We start from the raw sequence: 20,253 nt of genomic DNA, 5'->3' as shown, positions 1-20,253 counted from the left end.
GTCTTTAGCTATTGACTCTGCACACAGCTAGCGACTTCTGCGCACTGTGCGCTGAGGCCAGGGGTTATGAAAATATTAATCCAAAGAAATTGATAGAAAAAGATGTATACTAATTTCTGCAAAGCTTGTCCTCTCCCATATCCTGCATCTTTCCACTGGTCCTTTAATATGATGGGAGCCTCACTGAGCGCAGCTCAACTTTTTGGAAAAACACGATTTAAATACTTCAGGTGCCTATAAATGACCAGTACTTATATAGCAATGTCAATTTAAGAGCACCTTACATGTATATTATACATTTGCATCAGTCCCTGCCCTCAAGAAATTTACAAACTAAAGTCCCTAACTCATGATCATACATTCACATACTAGGGCCAATTAACCTTCCAGCATGTCTTTGGAGTGTGGAAGGAAACTTGAATACCTGGGGGAAACCCACATAGGCACAGAAAGAACATGGTTGGGATTCAAACCAACATCCCTAGTGCTGCTAGGCGGAAGTGTTAACTGCTTAGCCGCTAGACCAGACCTACAGATCATCAAGACAAGCAAATCTATTTTTAAGTAGACCTTTGCAAAAGCAATGTCCATCAAATGTTCTGTCTGTAACTGGTTTACTTAAACTAGGGCTATAGGCAAAACATTTTTCTCATTTTAGAGTAAGGGAGGGTTATAACACATCAGTTTTTTTTTTCCCTGCCATCTGTGTCCCATTGGAGAAATTTCACTTCCTGTCCCATAGCCAAACAGGAAGTGAGAGGAAATCCCTGCAAATTAAGGGAATTCCTTGGGGTGCCCCAGGTCACCAGAACTAGTGTCCCCATTGGAAGATTTCCCATCTATTACTTTTCTGGGAACAACCCAAAATTTGGGGTTCTCTTTTACTGATAATGGTAAACATGACAAACAGAAAGGATCAATCTTCTTAACAGGTGCACAGACAGCAATAAAAAGTGACAGTCGTTCTAATCCCTCTCCACTATAACCAAAACTAGAAGAAAAGTTTTGCCTTTAGTTATACTTTAAAGTACTTTAAAGTGGTTCTAAAGGCCAAAGGTTTTTTACCTTAATGCATCAAAAGGTGAAAAAAAACAAAAAAACAAACGTGTGCGCAGCTCCCCCCTTATACTTACATACCTGAGCCCATTCTCAATCCAGCGATGTGCATGAGAGCATTGACTCTCCTGTGTCTCTCTTCCCTCATTGGCTCACACAGCAGGAGAGCCAATGGCGCGGCTGCTGCTGTTAATCACAACCAGTGATCCAATGTGGAGAGGGCAGGGGTGGGGCCGAGTCACATTCCATGTGTGAATGGACAATGCCCATTCACAGGAGCGCAGCTCGGAAGTGAGCCTGCTCAATTACCCCCATAGCAAGAAGGTTGCTATTGGGGGTATGCGACAAGGGGAGGAGCCAGAACTGCCAGAGGGGGACTCAAAAGAGGATCGGGGATGCTTTGTGCAAAAACACTGTACAGAGCAGGTAAGTATAACATTTCTTTTATTAAAAACTAAAAAAATAAATAAACACCACCACCTTTAGAATCACTCAGCACAATCCCTGCTTGCATAGTAGTACATTAGATATTTGCTTACGCTGACATAACTGTCACATATACTAAGGGGGAAGGAAGTCGGATGTGTCATTTTCTTTTAGTACTTTACTGAAAACCATGCTTATCATTCATCCTGGACTCATGGTGGATATAAATCTAACATTTATTATAATTGTTTGAATGGACAGTTTATTATCAAAGCAATGTTCTAGGGTATCCATAAAGTTGAGAAAGCATTAGACAAGAGAGGACCGATTCAACACTTTTATTATCTGATGTAACAATTGCTCTGTACATAAAATAGGTTGTATTTTCTTAGGGAAGATCATCATTGAGAGGATGCCATGATTCCAGATACACCTGGGAGGGAGAAAAACAAAAAACATGTCCTTGGTAAATTAAGACTTTGCACAAGTTCAGATATCTGCACACATTTGCGAAACATGGTCCAACAAAATACAACATTTGATGTAACTGGCCTTTTAATTCTGTATTTGTATGTGTATTAACATATCCTGTGGCCCTACAGTAAAATCCAACATTAACAATCCTTTCCACACTTATTCAGGAAGTCCCTTCATTTTGGGGCGGCACAGTGGTTTAGTGGTTAGTACGTCTGCCTTGCAGTAAATGGGTCATGGGTTCGATTCCTGACCATGGCGCCTCCTGCATGGAGTTTGCATGTTCTCCCTGTGCCTGCGTGGGTTTCCTCCAGGTGCTCCGGTTTCCTCCCACACTCCAAAGACATGCTGGTAGGTTAATTGGCTCCTGTCTAAATTGGCCCTAGTATGTGTGTGTATGAATGTAAGTTAGGGACCTTAGATTGTACACCCCTTGAGGGTTAGGGACTGATGTGAATGTACAATATATATCTGTAAAGCGCTGCGTAAATTGATGGCGTTATATAAGTACCTGAAATAAATAAATAAATACATTTCCCTTTTATCTCTAGTGGCCATCACCAGGAAGTCATCTTGAATGAGGTCTTAGACTGTTTTTTAGCTTAAAGTGGTTCTATAGCTAAATTTTTTTTTTTACCTTAATGTATTCCCTGTATTAAGGTAAAAAAAGCATTTTGCCACTTAATGTGCTCCTCCCTTGCATGTCTGCCTCCCATAACAAGTGGCTTGCTATAGGGGCAGACACAGAAGAAGAGAAGCCAAAATCACTGGTGGAGGACCCCAGAAGAGGAGGCTCAAGGCTGCTCTGTGCAATATCATTTCATAGAACAATTGGTTGTAACATATTAATTTTTAATAATATAATACTTTTTTGCCTTTAGAAATGCTTTAATACTAACGATTATCTGGTGTAAAACATATATAAAAAAGGTAACGTTGAGGAAGTGAAGATAGAAGACACCAGTGTTAGCCTTTAAACATATCCCTGTCTAGCCCCTTGGGACATAGGCCCAAGCTGTACATGGGATCTCAACTTCTGCCAAAAAATCCTGGCCTTAATCATAGCAGTACAGGTATACCTCGGTTTACGAACTCCTCGGTTAACGCACGTTTCGGTTTACGTATGAAAATCCATTGAAAATAATGCCTCGGTTTACTAATTTTTTTCACAATATGAACGAATTCATTGGTTTTCAATGCATTTACAATTTTTTTTTAATCATGTCCCTGTACAGTACTATGCCTTTAAAGTGCACTTTATGAAGAGTTTTAAACAGATAAGACTTGACTTTTTTCTGACCTCCGGAATGGATTAATTGGTTTTCAATGCATTTACAAATTAATTTGTAATCATGTCCCTGTACAGTATTTTATGCCTTTTAAGTGCACTTTATAAAGAATTTTGAACAGATAAGACTTTTTTTTAACTTTTTTTTCTGACCTACGGAATGGATTAATTGGTCTTAAATGCATTACTATGGGAAACCAAGTTTTGGTTTACAAATTCTTCGCAATACGAAAAATCCCGCATAATGCATTAAATTCGTAAACCAAGGTATGCCTGTATATGAATGTATCTCCACTACCTTAAATAATTTTCCTCCAAACAAGTACAAAGGAAAACCTCTGTACATCCCTTCATTACATGCTGTAGCCTCTATGTGTTCTCACTCTAGAGTGTTGGGGAAGGTGCCGTATTACATCAGGTAAACCTACTATCAAAGTCAATCTTTTCCACAATGTTTTTGGGTTTGATGTTCTCCTCCTGGTTACAGATGAAGATCTTGCCGTTTTCTGCTTCTATCCAGCCGTATTTGCTCATCCATACTCTAAGCTGGGGCTCTGACCAAAAAAAGAACACAGGAATTAATGCAGATTGCCACATAGAAAACGCTTTTTTGTGCACTACGCGGTCTCTGAAAAGAAGAAGAAAAAAATCTAATGGCAGTAAACTAACCAGATTATTAAAATGCACAGTGCTGTCATGTTAACATCAGGACAGAAATTGTTTAAGCTAGTTACAGGAGGCCCCCCATCACTGCTCCAATACTCATCCCTAGTCCTCTAAGGAGACTGGAGAATACACAGAAAGCTTCGGATTAGGAACATTCATGCAATATGTCTGCTTTATGTCATCAAGTCAGGTTTACTTTTTTTTTATATTATTATTATAATATCATTTCTCTTGTAGCCTCATGTGTCTGCCAACACACCTGAATTCCTCATGACTATGAGAAGGCTTTTTTTTTTCCATAAATAACATACCTGATAGATCTCCAAGCATCTCAGCCAAGAGCCACCGGTCTATGTGCTGGTAAGTGATCCCCACAACATGGCAGATGACTACAATAAATACAGAAGAAGATAATCATCAGGATAACCTATAACTCAGCTGACAAGTTCACTGCCCAGAATACAAGGCCGTTGAGCCTGAACAAACCCCTACACTTAAGACCCCCATTCACGCATCCCGTCAATAAAGTGAAACTGTTGGGATAAAAATATGGTCACTGATGAGCAGTTTTTAAAAGATAAAGGCCCTGGGGGCTTTGTAATAACTGTGGCTGTACTATCTAGTGAGTTAGTTACCTGGACCAAGCATGTAGCTAGTGAATTGCTAAAAGCTTGAACTACTATCTTGCATAATTATTTAAGCTTGGAGACTCACCAGATAGTAAAACCATGGTCAATATGAAACCCTGAAGTCACCACTTGTAAAACGTGGCAACTCCTGTCTTTCTATCCTCACAGATTCACTTTAAAATACAAGATTTAATAAGTGTTATCAGATATATTTTAGGCTAAGTAGTAGGAAACCAGGTCCTTCTAGTGGCCAAAGATAGCCAGGTTTCTCAGAGAACCTAATGAGAGGTAGCAGATCTGTCCAAAAATTGGATTGCAGCATTGCTGGGATATTTGTTATCAACCGGTCCAAAGTCGTGCAAGATAAAAAGGGAGAAAAAAAAATGCAGAGATTTTTTAGAATTTAGGAACTCTAGCATCTGAACACCACAGATGTTATGCTAAAGTGAATACAAATGCATATACCAGGCTTTGAAACTTCCACTCACCTGCTCGCCAATGGCGAGTGGAAATTATGGTGGGGGCGAGTGTGTCCCACAGGGCCATCTTGCTGAGCAGGCTCGGAGCTCAGGCCGGATCTGTCATTGGCACTGGGAGCCGTCAGACTGCTCAATAGTTGAGCGCAGTGAAAGCAAAGCAAGGAGTGTGCTGTGCTCTCTGCCTCCCCCTAGAGTTCAGTACTCGGATCTGTGAGTGAACAACGAAGTACTGCAACTTTTTATAGGGTGTGTGTGTGTATCTGTACATCTGTCTGCGTGTATGTACATGTATGTGTCTATGTGTACACGTGTCCGTGTGCGCATGTACAAGTGTCCGTGTGCGCATCTACAAGTGTCCGTGTGCGCATCTACAAGTGTCCGTGTGCGCATGTACAAGTGTCCGTGTGCGCATGTACAAGTGTCCGTGTGCGCATGTACAAGTGTCCGTGTGCGCATGTACAAGTGTCCGTGTATATGCGTGTCTCTGTGTGTGTTTGTTGGTGGTGAGTAACTCTTAAGGCCTGGCTAGTAGCTCAGGACTTGACATTTTAAGCCCTGCCATATACTGTATACTCTACAGCAAAGAGCGACAAATCCCAGGTGCCATGGTCTCCATGGCAACCAGAAACCACGTCTTGGCACCTAGAGCCCCCGCTAGCCTCCATTGCCCCACGCTTCCCCCACCCTGCGCCGACTTCTCTCCCAGAGTCCCCCCCACCATCCCTCCCTGTGCACAGAGTCCAAGTGGATCTCTCCAATGCACACCTCTACCGAGCAAAGAACTCCCTGCAAGTTCCCACGAAAGGCGACCCCCTGGAAGACACTACAGATTTCTCAAGCCCTACTCTATAGTGTTTACTTACATTTTCTCACAGAGTCCTCGAAGCCAGCAACACCATCAATGAGATCGAGATTCTCATCCAATGCTTGCTGGGGAGACAAAAACGCATGATTTAATTAAAAACAAAACTAAAATGAGCAGAGAGCACTCAAAAACACTAGTAACTTCCTACAGGGATTCACAAAATTATTAACTTGGAGGCACGTCACAGCACACAGGGAGGGGATAAATTGGGCTTCCGCCTGGAGCGGAGCTGTACTACAGAATAAAAACACGTGCTCTTATGCCCAATGCAGCTTCGGATCTGAACAGAACCAAATACTACATGAACTTGTGGTGATAATTCTTTAAAATAACCACTCCGGATAAGGAAAAGAAACACACACACACACACACACACACACACACACACACTTTTCCTCAGTAAATATATTTAGGTACTATTGACATGACATTTTCACATGTTCATAATAACTTATGCAGTCCATACAAAGAAACCAATACAAATTCATTCAATTTCGTCATACGTAACCTAATTTCTGAACGTAACAGGGATAAAGTATTGAACACATGAAGAAAGGGAGGTGAAAAATGGAATGGAACATCAAGACACCAGCTGAAATCTTCCTGTAATTAGAAAGCAATCCTGCCTCTTGTCAGTACAAATTAATATCAGCTGATTCAATCTCAACTGATGGCCTATAAAAAGATGTCACATTACCAAGGTTTCCCACAAGAAACATCTCATGATGGGTAAAGGCAAAGAGCTCTCTCAAGACCTTCGCAACCTTATTGTTGCAAAACATACTTATGGCATTGGTTACAGAAGGAGTTCTAAACGTCTGAATGTTCCAGTGAGCACTGTTGGGGCCATAACCCGGAAGTGGAAAGAACATCATTTCACCATAAACTGGCCACGACCAGGTGCTCCTCACAAGATTTCTGCCAGAGGAGTGAAAAGAATCAGAAGAGTTGTCCAAGAGCCAAGGACCACTTGTGGAGAGCTTCAGAAAGACCTGGAATTAGCAGGTACAATTGTTTCAGAGAAAACATTAGGTAATGCACTCAACCGCCATGGCCAGTATGCACACTCACCACTCAAGAGTCCATTGCTAAAGAAAAAGCATGTTGCAGCTCGTTTAAAGTTTGCTGCACAACGTTTAGAGAAACCAGCGGAATACTGGGAGAATATAGTCTAGTCAGATAAGAGCAAAATTTAATTCTTTGGATGCCAGAATACACAGCATTTTTGGAGGTCAAATGGCGCTGCACATCACCCCAAAAACACCATACCAACAGTGAAGTTTGCAGGTGGGAACATCATGGTGTGGGGCGGTTTTGCAGCATACGGTACTGGCAAACTTGGTGTCATTGAAGGAAGGATGAATTGAAAAATGTACCAAGACATAAAAATCTGCCGCCATCTACCAGAATGACGATGAAAAGAGGGTGGACATTCCAGCAAGACTATGATCCCAAGCTGCTAGAATGGCGCAGCCAGTCACCTGACTTGAATGCAATAGAAAATCTACGGAAAGAACTAAAGATTAGAGTTGATAGAAAAGGCCCATGGAACCTTCGAAATTCGAAGGCTGTTAATGTGGAGGAATGGGCCAAAAAAAAATCACACCTGAGCAAAGCAGGCAACTAGTTTCTCCATACAGGAGGCATATTGAAGCGGTCATTACCAATGAAGGATTTTGTATGAAGTATTAAATACATTTTAGTTAGCGTGTTCAATACTTTTTCCCTGTTTCCATTTTATTACACATAACTTAATTTCTCAACTTACTTGTTTTGGTTTCTTTCTATGTATGGATTGCATGGGTTGTTACCAACATGCAGAGAAAATTTAATATCAATAGCACCTTTAGAAATATATTTAGCTGCCATTCATAAAGTACTAAAACTAGAGACAGCCAGGTAACTATTTTTCCAACAGAGGCCAGCAATGGCATGCGCTATATGTTGTTCAACAGAGGTTGCATTTAATGTTCATGTATTCCCTAAACATGATTCATATGCCATATGCATAACCCTTAGGCTGAGCTTGAGCCCTTAAACTGAACCTTACACCATCATGGCAGGAAGCTACGCTATGAAAGTTTTAACACCTATTTATAGGGACACGTTAGCACCCAAATCTCTAAACTTCAACCAGAATTTCGCTGACTTAGTTTAAACAAGCTAAAATCTGACTGGTTGCCATCAGTCACTGCATATTGTAATACTTCAAGAAATCTTAAAGTGCCGCACTACTGAAGGTATAAAAATAACATCCACTTACCAAATCGAATACATATAATAACCAGTTACAAATTGCCCTCACCTATATAATGACTGTAATGGACTTTTTGTATGAAGATAAGATTTAATTCTAGCACATTGAATGAGCTCATTACATTCATTATATAGGTGAAGTCAATAGTAAATGATTCTTATAGACAGGACTGGCACTTTGGGAAGCGGATATTATTTTCACACCTCCAGTGTGAGTGGGCTGCTGATAACATAATATGAAATAGAATTGTAATAGAAAATAATACATACAAAAAAAAGAACCCACACACCACGTGTTTTCTTTTACTGGATATTAAAGCAGCCCACATCACATCTTCATTTTTCAATGTGAAATACAAATGTCACCCAAAGCTACCAATTAGAATAGAATGTTTTCGCTGTGATATGCTACAAAGTTCTACACATTTCTGAAGCTTGGAAAAGGAAAGCGAGCAATTGCCCTTACAAGAAAAACAAACGTAACCAGCGCTCCAGTCTTGCCAACCGAAGAGGTGCAGCCCTTCTAAGATCGGGAAATCTGAGCACTAGTGGAAAAGAACAGACAAGGGCGCACTCTCACCGTGCATTACCATGGTAGAACACGTATTTATTGAATAAAAAGAGGATATATACTCACACACCAACGTGATGAAAAGCAGTATAAGTGGTCCACAAAGACAGTCACAATACATCTGTGTCTAATGATGCGAATAAGCTGACGCGTTTTGGGAGCTGAACCCCCTTCCTCAGAGGAGGAACCCCCTTCCTCAGGTCTTTGTGGACCACTTATATTGCTTTTAATCACGTTGGTTTGTGAGTATATATCCTCTTTTTATTCAATTAATACGCGTTCTACCACGGTAATGCACGATGAGAGTGCGCCCTTGTCTGTTCTTGCCCTTACAAGAAAACCTGACACTTCCTTCCAGTTGTCTGCACTAACCTTCTACCTCCATACCAATTTTATATGGGAAAGAACACTCACCCAAAAAGACTGAAAGTGACATGTTTCAAGGAGGTCTCCTAAATACAGGATCTGTCTGATAGGACGGTCTTCTTGCTGAATTTTAACAAGTTAAGGAGATTTAAAAGAAAAAATAACTGTACTGTTACTGCAACTCCTGTGTACATCTAGACTGCCCAATACAATGACTTTCTTCATTTCCAATTGGATGGAATTATTCCTCCCCCCCCCATTTGCTGAGCACACCACTTACGGAACACATGCACTGAAAATCCACCTTCCAAATGCAAAGTTAATTTTTTACATAATACACAGGTACTGTTAGAGAATACCATAAAGTGCAACTTCACCCTCTTCCACCTGGTTTGCTGGGACAATAAACACACACACTCAGCAAGGCAGCATTTTGTAGTGATCCACTGCCCTGCTGCTGACCACCAGGGCCCAAACCACCATCTTCACATCTGACATTAGAAGCTGGCTGTCTCTTTTTGGTTCTTGCAAGCATGTGATCAGGGGCTGGGTACTAGAACCAGTAACTCAGATGGCCCTCTGACAACATGCCATGGTGCATGCCCATTTTCAGTAGATTGACCTGAAGCCTCCTGAGATGAATTCCATGAGCATCCCAGGCGGCTGCTGGTGTATGTCATCCTCACCTAGGTGAGAAACCTGGAAGGTTAAAAAATTACCTGCAACTGTGTGAACAGAAGTGGGAAGGATTAATATTATGAAAAAAAGGGTGAAGCTTCGCTAAAAGGACTGGCAAGGGACACTTTAAAGAACTAAACACTGCAGCTCCAACAAAGTGTGAGCTTTCTTGCTTGTACCAACATATTCTCCTGGTCTTCTTCTGGATTCGCCATATTATGCCATCTTGACTGGCTAGCCTAGAATGCCGTAACTCCTGTGCATCAAAGTTAATTCATCCAGGCATAGATCATGAAAAGAGTGTACACTGTGCAAGCAGAAAAGTAAAACAACATTTACGGCAGAAAAGACAAGCCATGCAAATGCCTTCAGCAATACAAAGCCTTCCAGGCTCCAATTTTTTTTTTTTTTTTTTAAAGTTCAAGTTTAACTCGTGATTGCACAGTTTGGGGAGCTGAAAAGAACTTCAGATTTTACAGTGTGCCGATTTTATTTGATCATTTCTCTGCACTGATTTATCAGAACTTTTCATGATATATTTGAATAGTGTGGGAAAGGTTAGAAACGGTCAGGATTTTTGGGAGATTTATTCTCACTCCCTAGCCAGGGACAGTTGGCACTAGAACAAAAAAAAAAATAAAAAGCCTGTATGAAACAATAAAACAGCAAAAATCTAAAAAAAGGTTACCGGTTTCCCCCATTCTGCGTAAAACCTACAAAAAAGGTTTTGCCTGTCTCAGTTTCAACACAGTAATCAGATAAACACTTTTATCCTTCCAACACGTCATGGAAGAATCTGGATTGTTTGCTATGAACCACCCAGATTCTTAGAGACTCTCATGGCCCCATAATTACTAACTCAAAATATAAGTGACATTTATGAATTCATGTTTTTATCTGCATTTCTCATGTGGTGAGACTAGAAGGATACATGAGCCTGGTCGATCATGCACTTGCAGAGCGTAAAGTCTGTGTGTGGAAGGTTGGTCAGAGCTTTGAGGAGGATCTGTGCGGTGACTGTCGTCTGGAAGAAAGCTGGATTGAACTGATAGCTGCAAGAGAGATAGAAACACTCAGAGCTCTTCTCTTATCCAATCAAAACAGTTTTCATATGTATAAAGAAAAAGTGTATTTTCCCCCAAATCCTGTAAAATCTACTCACAGGGCACATTTAAAGCAGAATTAAAGGCAAAACTACAAAGCTCAGGAACAGTCAGGAAATGTTGCTTCTACAAAAACCAGTCTTCTATGGCATGTACACTGAGCTGTGCATGCGCAGCTCAAGTTACATCACCGGCAGAGTCCCAGTGTGTCAAACTGACCGTTTCCTGTGCAGAATTAACATCATCCTGCGCGAGCTCAATGACAGCCAAAGACTAGAACCAGAAGATATCAGTGCAGGGGAGAGACCTCTTATGCACATTGGACTGCTGGAGAGGAGGTAACTACTGTGAGTTTAGTTTCGCTTTAACCTCACCACACGTTACAATGTGATCGTACAATTTCCTTAAGACCTAACAACTATGTAGTGCAAGATCCTGCCTGATTGGATATATATTGATTGGATAAATCAGGCAGGTTCTTCTGTTACAGTTTTTGTAAAAACTAAAGTTGGTTGGTTGTACAGAGATTGCATAGTCAGATTGAAACATGTATGGTGACCATTACTGAACATTTTTAACTGTTTCTCCAGACTCCTCTGTCAGCTGAAAGGCAAAGCTTACTAAGCCTCTGTCCAATCTCATCTGATAGCCTGCAGTGAGGTGATGGAGTGTGACTTCAGGGAGAATATTTTCCATGGTGCAAATCTTCACTTCACTCCAAACAATACCACGTCCCTATTTCGTCCCAACCAATTGGTGCAAAGATATCTGCATGTTAATGTAGTAGTTGTCAGAGCTGCCAGCAGCTTTCCTCCACCTTCCTTTCTTTATACTCCCATCCAGAATTAACCTGCCTTGAGATCTGCATACAGCAGCAGGGCATTTGAATAGCTGAGAAAAAAAAAAATGGTAGAGTAGGGAGAAAACACAGAAAAGTGACGAAAGGAACAGACCGAGGGGCCCATCAAGCCTGCCCTTCTTTGTGTTTTTATTTTCCCTGGGGGGGGGGGGGGGGGGGTTGTTTGGTGTGGTTTGTTTTTTTTTTGGTTATCTTTTATGCCTGAGTCGATTTATGCTTGTCCCAAGTATGTGTGCAGCTATTTACTGTTGACTGGCTCACTACCTCTGCCGGACGTTTATTCCAAGCATCAACTACACTTTCAGTAGATGCTTTATAGCCAGCAATATGAAAATTATTTTTGAAATGTATCCAGCTGCCAAGGCAGACATACCTTTCTCCAAATTGTAAGAGAAGTAAATATTTGAGCTGTGTGATGTGTGTGTTCTTGGGGGTTGCGATCTTAGACCCATTCTGAGTTAGAAGCAACTGTTACAGTTTACTGCGTGGAAATCTCAATTTCTGGCAGAGTCCATAAACAGCTTGAGTTGTTCATAGGAGAGGAGAACACAAACTTATCAACATTCCTGGTTTTCTTCAAGCATTATTGCTCTTATTCTAACATTTGCTGCAATATCTCATATGTTTAATAATTTATACTCACATACACACTATACAGCGCATTTGCACTGGGAAGTGTATGGAGGTGCTTTTAAAACTTGTCTTTATTTTTATTTTATTAGAATTTAATTTTTTGTTTTACATACTTTTTTCCCCATTTAACTGTATTGCTATATCAAGGGAGCTAACAAATGTATCTGTTGTCGGAAATGAATCCTGGAAAATAGCAGAGCACTTCTTACTCTATGAGGGTGCCTAGAACTTCATAGCTGTATAACTATAGTATGAGATCTCAAGCACTGCTGCCTTCAACTGCCTCAGCAGATCTGGAGTGAGATTTGACGATGTGACTACTGTACTGCTCACTGTTCTCCTTGCTGGATGCTCTGACATGAAGAAGCATAGTCCTGCCTCTACCAAGGTGGCTGCCTCCACACAGAAACAGTGCAGAAAAAATGGTCCTGCACTCTTTTTTTCTTTTTAAATGAACAGCATTGCAAAGCATCACTCAAAATACAGTGAAGTACAACAATACACAGGTGTGAAGCCAGTCTAAGGCTTCAATTACCTGTGCGGTTTTGGGGTGGCAAAATTGCATGGTTGGCCTGTGTTTTTGCTGCCTACAAACCACCCCCCTCCCCAAGTTACAATAGGCAGCAGACGAGGATATTAATGTGCCTACGCAAAGTCTACCCAACATGTAGCCCTTAACCACTTGCTTACTGGGCACTTTTACCTCCTTCCTGCCCAGGCCAATTTTCAGCTTTCAGTGCTGTTGCATTTTGAATGACAATTTCGCAGTCATGCAACATTGTACCCATTTGTAAATGTGTTACATTTTTTTCACACAAATAGAGCTTTCTTTTGGTGGTATTTAATCACCACTGGGTGTTTTGGTTTTTTTTTTTTAACTAAAAAACAGAGCAAAACATTTGAAAAAAAGTTTTTCTTTGTTTCTATTATAAAATTTTGCAAACAGGTAATTTTTCTCCTTCATTGATGTGCGTTAATGAGGCCACACCGATAGGCTGCACTGATAGGCATTAATATGAGTCACTGCTGGGCACTGGTGGCAGGCAGTGCTTGGCACTGATAATCAGTGCCCTGATTATCAGTGTCGATTTGCTCTGTGACATTTGCCAGTTATAGGCAGTATTTTCCTCATGCTCTGACAGTGTGCGGAAATTGCTGCCGATAACCAGCAACTGTATTTACTTTGTGATTTGCTGTGTCATTGGACATAGCAGATCATGTGGTAAAAAGCCGCTGTTTCATAGGCATGTGATCAGCTGTGTCCGTATCATGGACAACGCAGGGAGTGCAATCTGGGAGGACGTCATATGACATCCTCCCAGAACTGGACAACCGCGCTATAGCCGACTTTCAGATATAATGCGCTTGTAAAGTGTTTAGTTGTTCTGTTGCAGAAGATTAATACAACCCACCTAGTTCAGCCTGAAAGACCTGCTAAAGACTGACTAGCAATTTATCCTGGTCTTTGCAGCTTTGTGAATTAGAAACGTAGCCAGGTACCACCAGCCAGTAAACATTTCAGGTTTTGAATAAAAAAGGTTTTTTTTTTTTAAAGATATGTAGCAAAAAAAGTCAAAAGACAGTGTACGTCCAGTATAAACACAAATATACAATAGCGTTTTTAGCATTATAAAATACATACAGTTTTAGCACGGCTAGGTTGGCTTCCAGGTCATAAGCATTTTCTTTTGCCTGGGTCTCCACATAGCGTTCTAGAGTAGACAGATTTTCTGGATTGTACCTGTAGAGGGAAAAACAGCCAACAAAAGTCATAAGGAAGGCACACTGGCTATGTCTTATAAGCAGATAAGGCAAAAAGATAGATGCATCTTTACGACACATATATGCCAACTGTTGTAGGGCCCATTCACAGCAGCCTGTGTTGTGGAACACAAACACAGCAACATACAGTACTTTAGGAATATTGAACTAGCTGCAATGCAGGAGAAATCGTACACCACATTGCTGCAATAATCCCTCAAAATCCCCATCAGCCCAATTGTCTTTATAACCCTGACAATAACAGGTCCAACTTTCTTGAAATAACTTGTTGAAGGGGTTGATATTGGAACAAACACCAGCTTTTGGAATTAACAAAACTTTGGGAATTCAATATTTACCCTTTTAGACAGTGTGAGGAAAGGGCTGTGCTTCTGTGGGTCTCACACTCAACCCCGGCTTGCAAAGTTCCTATGTGCACAGCAGGCAATGAATATTTTAAATATGGCTGGTTTGTATTTGCGTTGTTACTATACGCTTACCGGCCACTTTATTAGGTACATCTTGCTAGTATTGAGTTGGACCCCATTTTTCCTTCCGAACTGCCTTAATTCTTCATGGCATAGATTCAAAAAGGTGTTGGAAATATTCCTCAGATATTTTGGTTCATATTGACATGATACCATCAGGCAGTTGCTGCAGACCTGCACATCCATGAACCATTGATGCAAGGCCGGATGGATCCATGCTTTCACGTTTTTACACCCAATTCTGGCCCTACCATCAGAATCTCACAGCTGAAATCGAGACTCATCAGACCAGGCCACATTTTTCCAATCTTCTATTGTCCAATTTTTGTGATCCTGTAGTTGTAGCCTCCGCTTCCTGTTCTTAGCTGACAGGAGTGGCACCCAGTGTGGTCTGCTGCTGTAGCCCATCTGCTTCAAGGTTCGATGTGTTGTGCTTTTAAAGATGATATTCTTCATACCTTGGTTGTAACGAGTGGTCAAATTACTGTTGCCTTTCTATCATCTCAAACTAGTCTGCCCATTCTCCTCTGAAGTCAACAAGCAATTCTGATGGAGACTGCGGCTGGGAGCCATGTGTTCTTGGAGAGTGTTGAAACCCAGCACGCAGCAGTCCAGAGTGTTGGTATGTGAAGAAAAATAAACAAAAAACGTAAGCTCTGCAGGTAAGCAGCAGAGCTAAAGTTTTTTTGTTTGTTTTGTTTTTAGATGTTAAAACTAAATCAGCTGCCCGGCACCTGGAACTGCATGTTCAGGGCATCAGGCAATAGGAATTGCCCACGCCTTGTGCCAACAGTGTATGGGCTGACAAAAGCCCAGGTGCCAGGATGTATTTCTAGTTGCCATGGCGAGCTGGCACCTGGGATTTCTCAAGCCCTGTGTTAGGTTTTTATTGCTGTCTATGCCCCCATTATGGAGGTACGCCCTCTCCATTTGTCCTGTTTACCATAATCATTAAAAGTGAAAGTAAAAAATAAAATCCCAAATCTTATGTTTTCCCCAAAAAAGTAAAAGGGCACAAGTTCTGGGGACCGGGGGGATTTATATTGGGGGTATGGGCTAAGGAATTCTCTTAACTTGCAGTAATTTACTATGGCTATGGGACAGGAAGAGAAGGCAATTCTCCTTATGGGACGCAGATCGCAAAAAATAAACTGACAGGATATAGCCCTCCCTTACTCTATCCAAAAGAATAATAAAAAGAAAAAGTTTTGCCTGTAGTTCAACTTTAATATTACACTGATCAATCCATGTTGAGGCTTAAAACAATTGCAGTCAGGGGCAAAAAAAAAAAGTGGTTGAGCCACGCTTTTTACTTCCCCGTTAAAGTGTTACTAGACCCTGCATTCACTATATCTGATCTCCCACAGTACACACAACATGGAAGCGCAATAATTATTATACACACCAAATTGAGCATGTGCAGCTTGCCCTCAAGGCTCTGGAGATGGATGGGAAGGGGAGGATCGGAGAAGACAGGATCAAATATCATTTTTACACAATGCAGAGGATTAACCCCTTAGGTTCCACAGTGAGTATAACAAGCATGCTTTACTGCATATACAGACTGATTGTACTGTTGTGGGTTTAGTAACACTTAATTGTCCTTTCACTATTGCTCAACAGCTAATGGTAGGTTGTGTCTGCAGATACCTCACAGACATGTCTGTGGTCTGGCTATTTCCAACTAAACTGAAAGACCATCTTAATGCCAACAGTACCAACATCTCTGTTGCTTATAGTGATATTAAAAGGCAATACAAATAAATATATATATATATATATATATATATATATAACAAACTTGTCTATATTTACCTGCTGTGTACAGTGGTTTTTGCACAGAGCATCCCTGATCCTCCTCTTCTTGGGTCCCCTGCTGGTGCTCTTGGCACCTCCTTCCCACGTGCCCCCAGAGCAAGCTGCTTGCTTTGGGGGCAACCCAAGAAGGTTCGCTCCATGCACACACAGACGTGGCTCACTGGCTGCAATTGACAGCCAATGGCTTCCACTGCTCTCTCAGCCAATGAGGAGAGAGAGTCCCCAGAGGGCTGGATGGTGATGGGGCTCAGGTTAGTATTAGGGGGCCTTGGGGGGCTGGCTGCACGCAGAAGGTTAGTTACCCTCATGCATACAATACATAAGGGCCTCAACATCACTTTAAGCTGGAAATGCTCTGTCCTTGTCTCCCAACTGAGCTCCTGCATTGTCACTCTACCAGATGGACTTCTGATGGTGACTACAAGTGACTGTTTCAACACACATTTTGCAGGCGTGGTCCACTGTTATCAGCTTTAGGAAAACCGCTCAGAAAAACTCAATGCAGCCATAGCTGGGATGCACATAGACAAGACGTGGCTGAAAAAAGGCAGCAGGAAATCAACAAAGAGCGGAAAAAAGTAAAAAAACAAAAAACAAAAACATTATGGCAATTGTTTGTGAGAGCAAACTAAATGTCACGCAATGGCAGCCTTTGCTTCCTAATATTAAGTTACCAGATCTCACAGGAGGGGGATACCAATATTTATAGGAGGGGTTGGGTGACCAATATTTATAAGGATGGGGTAACCAATATTTATAGCAAGGGGGATGGAGTGACCGATATGTATAGGAGGGGGGAAGGGGGGGTGGCCTGACCAATATGTATAGGAGGGGGGTGGCCTGACCAATATGTATAGGAGGGGGCATGGCCAATATGTATAGGAGGGGGGGTGGCCTGACCAATATGTATAGGAGGGGGCATGGCCAATATGTATAGGAGGGGGGGTGGCCTGACCAATATGTATAGGAGGGGGCATGGCCAATATGTATAGGAGGGGGGGTGGCCTGACCAATATGTATAGGAGGGGGGGTGGCCTGACCAATATGTATAGGAGGGGGGGTGGCCTGACCAATATGTATAGGAGGGGGGGTGGCCTGACCAATATTTATAAGGGTTGGGGTGACCAATATTTATAGCAGGGGGATCAATGTGTATAAGGATGTGGTAACATATGTATAGGAGGGGGTGGGGAGAAAAATATATATAGGAGGGGGGGATGGGGTGACCAATATTTATAGGAGGGAGGTGGGTGACCAATATTTATAAGGATGGGGTAACAAATATATATAGGAGGGGGGTGGGGAGAAAAGTATTTATAGGAGGGGGTGGGGTGACCGATATTTATAATCAGCAACTCCATGTAGTTCAATGTACAGCGTACTGATAACAGGTTCCCTTCAGAGCAATGGCTGTCCCCAGTCCCTGCGTGTAATATAAGGGAAGCCCTGTACACACTGGGCACACACCGTGCTGCTACAAACAATGGCCTCGCGCAGACTCCCGCACTCACCTGTCTATACCCCGCAGTAATTTCCCCACATTCGCTCTCATCTGTTCAAACGAAGCCATGTTGTCTGAAGAAGGGAGCAAGAGACCGGAAAAGGAACCGGGCACACACTTCCGTTCCTCGCACGCCGCCAGTAGCTGGCGCCTCTTCCGCCCATACTTGGTTTACGTGCTGCGTCTGACCCCGCTACACCACCTGAGTACGAGAATGAGAGCACAAAGATGGCGGCGGGTTTAGCTTTTAATTCAGAGCAAAGATGGCGGTTGATTTTGGCTTTAGAGGCTTAATTTTATTCGGGAGCCAGTGAAAAGCTAATGACATCAATAAGCTTTGAAAAGTAAATCTAGTGTAAACCATGGTCTGGGTGCTAGCTATAAAGTGTAACAAGTGATGTTGACCATAGCAACTGTATTGCGCTTGGGTTCACACTGATGTAGTGAGGAATTTGCACCGTTTTAATGAGCAAATTCCTCAACGAATCATAATTGCACCCCATTCAAGTGAACCGCTGCGTGTGTATGTTAACATCCCGAAATCGGTTCGCAAAACGTGCGATGGGCAGAATCAAATCGCATGGGCGCAAATACCTATGTTATCCGATTCTAGCGCAGACAAAAAAAAGGGTCCTGCACCTTTTTGGTGCAAATGCGGTGCTGTTTGAGCCACGCAAAATGTATAGCTCAAATTGCACAGAGTTCACATGTGATTTGCACAGGAATGCGGTGCAGTTCCTGTGTGAATCATATGTGATATGCCGCACAAGTGTGAACCCAGGCTGAGGGCCAGTTCACACTACATGCATTTCAGCTGCTTTTTTTCTGCATCCAAACCGCACAGACAGTAGGTTATATGGTTGTCAATGTCATAGTTCACATCAGTGCTTGCGGTTCCAGTTGCAGAAAAAAAAGTAGAACAGGCTGCATTTTTCTTGCACAGAACTGTACTGGAATGCGGTAAAACACATCAAAAACACACTGCAATGCACATGTCCCTATTTCAATTGAAGAAAAAGAGAGGGAAAAAATGAACCAGAAAGCTTTAAAAATGCACCGGGACGCATCAAAAACGCACCGGAACACGCCAAAAACGCGCATGCAGATAAGCATCCGGAACACATCTGGACTGCGTTTCTATAGTTTGAACTGATCCTAAAGCTTAGTGACTAGCAAGTAGTGAGCTAGAACACACTGGGGTGGAACTACTAAGAGTCCATGTTCAGGGCGGTCTGCTGCAGTGTGTTTAATGCGTGTTCATTCATGTGTGTTGTGTTATAGTGGACTTTTATCACCCCAAACACAAAATTCCATGGTGCATGCATCACTGCATGCCTGTCTGTAAATGTCATAAGAATAATTTGGCAAATCAAATTTTTTTTGAAGAACTCATATATTAACCACTTCAGGTCCAGACACTTTTACCCCCTTCCTGTCCAGGCCAATTTTCAGCTTTCAGCGCTATCACACTTTAAATGACAATTGCGCGGTCATGCAACACTGTACCCATATGAATTTTTTTGCATTTTTTGAGACAGATAAAACTTTATTTTGGTGGTATTTATTCACCACTGGGATTTTTATTTTTTTGCTATATAAATGAAAATGTCCAAAAATTTTGAAAAAAATGTGTTTTTCTTATAAAATTTTGCAAATAAATAATATTTCTTCATAAATCTTGGCCAAAATGTATTTGGTTATCTTTTTAGTAAAAAAAAAAAAAAAAATAACCCAATTTAGTTTATAACCAAAAATTATAATTTTTCAAATTTTGTTTTACATTTTAATTTTTTTTTATATTATTATTTATTTAAACATACTGTCACCCTAGCTGTACAGTGTTACCATAGTGACACTGTACTACTTATAGGGGTGATGAAGATTTTTTCTTTTTTTTTACACGGATTGCTTTTACACACTTAAAGGCTGTAAAAGCAATTATTTCTCTTTCTCTCTGGCTGCATTCTTGCAGCCATTGAGAAATAATGTGTGAGCTGTGATTGGTCACAGCTTGTCACATGGTAGAAGGCTGTTGTGAATAGTCTTGTGCCATGTGATCTCTGTGATCATTCACAGATTTCACTAGTAGTAAGCAATGATGTCAGTAAGTGACATCTTGCTTACTACTAGACATGATCAGGACCTCACACAGAGATCCCATACAGTGATCGGTACAGCGTGGTGTGCGATCCCAGGGAGCGCGCACAGCCAGAAAAAGCGGGTGCCGTTTATGAACAGCAACCCTCTCCTGCACTGCTCCCGTAAAAAGGTTCGGTCCGAGCATGTAGGCCCTTTACAAAATAATCTAGAGTGGGTGACTGAGGACATAGAGAAGT

General features: G+C 41.6%; 1 protein-coding gene across 1 annotated transcript; it reads right to left on the bottom strand.

Annotated features, from left to right (window-relative positions):
- Positions 1 to 1,805: 1,805 nt before the first annotated feature.
- EIF3K (eukaryotic translation initiation factor 3 subunit K) lies at positions 1,806 to 18,081 on the bottom strand. The gene is made up of 8 exons (XM_089658197.1): positions 17,928 to 18,081; positions 13,992 to 14,090; positions 10,686 to 10,806; positions 9,125 to 9,199; positions 5,882 to 5,948; positions 4,222 to 4,299; positions 3,673 to 3,798; positions 1,806 to 1,915 (listed from the first exon to the last, which is right to left on the bottom strand). The coding sequence occupies exons 1-8, from the start codon at positions 17,984 to 17,986 to the stop codon at positions 1,884 to 1,886; spliced, it is 657 nt and encodes a 218-aa protein (XP_089514323.1). The 5' UTR covers positions 17,987 to 18,081; the 3' UTR covers positions 1,806 to 1,883.
- Between the last annotated feature and the right edge of the window lie 2,172 nt (positions 18,082 to 20,253).

The sequence above is a fragment of the Staurois parvus genome, unplaced genomic scaffold (genome assembly GCF_062004578.1).
Source record: "Staurois parvus isolate SC_StPar_1 unplaced genomic scaffold, SC_StPar_1.0 ptg001058l, whole genome shotgun sequence".
Classification (NCBI taxonomy): domain Eukaryota; kingdom Metazoa; phylum Chordata; class Amphibia; order Anura; family Ranidae; genus Staurois; species Staurois parvus.
This window is presented reverse-complemented; position numbering and strand designations above follow the sequence as displayed.